Source organism: Lipotes vexillifer, unplaced genomic scaffold, assembly GCF_000442215.2.
Source record: "Lipotes vexillifer unplaced genomic scaffold, Lipotes_vexillifer_v1.1 scaffold977, whole genome shotgun sequence".
Taxonomy (NCBI): domain Eukaryota; kingdom Metazoa; phylum Chordata; class Mammalia; order Artiodactyla; family Lipotidae; genus Lipotes; species Lipotes vexillifer.
This window is the reverse complement of record NW_006783088.1, coordinates 501,526-503,035: the sequence shown is the minus strand read 5'-3', so window position 1 is coordinate 503,035 and position 1,510 is coordinate 501,526. Positions and strand designations below refer to the sequence as shown.

The 1,510-nt window shown below is 48.8% G+C and overlaps 1 protein-coding gene across 1 annotated transcript in view; it reads left to right on the top strand.

The window, feature by feature from the left end:
* The window catches only part of DTX4 (deltex E3 ubiquitin ligase 4), a 31,180-nt gene that overhangs the window by 16,220 nt on the left and 13,450 nt on the right, over positions 1 to 1,510 (top strand). Inside the window, exon 4 of the mRNA XM_007455681.1 lies at positions 55 to 216. Within this exon, the coding sequence (XP_007455743.1) occupies positions 55 to 216 (162 nt within the window). The remainder of the gene's footprint in view (positions 1 to 54; positions 217 to 1,510) is intronic.

Below are 1,510 nucleotides of genomic sequence, written 5' to 3'. Positions count from 1 at the left end.
GGTTTGGGGGGCTGATTCTCCAGTCCTTCGTCTCTCATACTCTTGCCCTTCCAGGAATCACTGGGATCCTCATGAGTGCTGCAGGGCTGCCTGTGTGTCTCACCAGGCCACCAAAGCTGGCCCTCCACCCACCCCCCGTCAGCAAGAGGGAAATAAAATCCATCCCAGGGGTTTCCAACACAAGCCGCAAGACCACCAAGAAACAAGCCAAGAAAGGTATCAGCCTCTTTATCGAAAGGGCTCCTGGCGGGGAGGTCACAGACTTGGCTCCCAGCCCTGGCTCTTCCTCCACCACTGAGGGTCACACCCATGCCTTCCCCGCTCTGTGCCTTAATTTCTGCATCTGCTAAATGGGCCTACCTAGTACCTGTTCTGATGATTACATCGAAGTGGATGAGGTATGGAGCAGATGGAGACACCTTGAGAAATATAGAAATGCAGTGCAAAAATATAGACACATAAAAATAGGATGCGTGACACAGATAAAATGTCAGTACATTAGAGAGAAAGATCACTTTGACATTGGAACCCAAACAGACTTGACTCATATCCCAACTTCGTCCCTTGCAGTCTTGTGACCCTAGTCTCTTATTTTCTCACCTTTACAGTGGGCACAACCGGTACCCGGCAGGTAGGTCCTGTAATGCATCCACGTCACTGGGGCAGTAACCACTGTCTTGCGTCCCTCTGTAGACTCCAGATGTTCTGGCCCCTCGAACCCCCCTTTAGGAGCTCCATTCTCCCTTTTCACATCCTACACCTAGGAGGTCAAATACCTGTGCTTATCAGGGCACCAAGGACCCCACTTCAGCTCTGTGGCTGGTCTTTCTAGTCTCTGGTATTGGTTGTTAAATGATTTCACCGTCACCCCTAAGTCCCCACCTTGCAGACTTGTTATGAAGTTTCAGTGGGATCCTATGTATATTGTGACTTAGCCCGGGCAAGCAATAGGCTTTCAGTTAATAGAAGCTTGATGCTTCTAAGAGAAGCAGGGCGGTGGGACGGAAGGGCCTGCATCCCAGCTTTTGAATGTTGCAGGATCCACTTCCTCAAACCCTTGTCCTACTTTTCAGTCAATCAAAAGCTCTCTGCTTAAATAAACTTGATTGCCTTGCTTGTAGTCTCATAGGAAACGGCAGGATTGTGCACTTTCCCACTCTCCCTGTTACTATTAATAGCATATATCAGACTCTTAGCAGGTAAAGTGCCAAAGAACTGTACACCCATTAGCTCATTTAATTGTCAAAGCATCGCTCTCAGTAGGTGCTAGTGGTTGCTCTTGCCCATTTCCTAGGTAAGAAAACAGAATCTTAGAGACGTTAAGAAGGTCACCCAGGGAGGCACTGACCCTTTTTTCAAATTTCTATGCCTCTTTGTGAGTCCGTATCATCCCATCCCCTGCCTTTAGGCTAGGCTGCCTAGCCTTAGGGGTCCAGTTCCCCCCTCCCCAAAATTCCAGAATCAATGCACCTGTCAGGTAATTGCTTCCCAGAGCATCACCCTTTCCCTA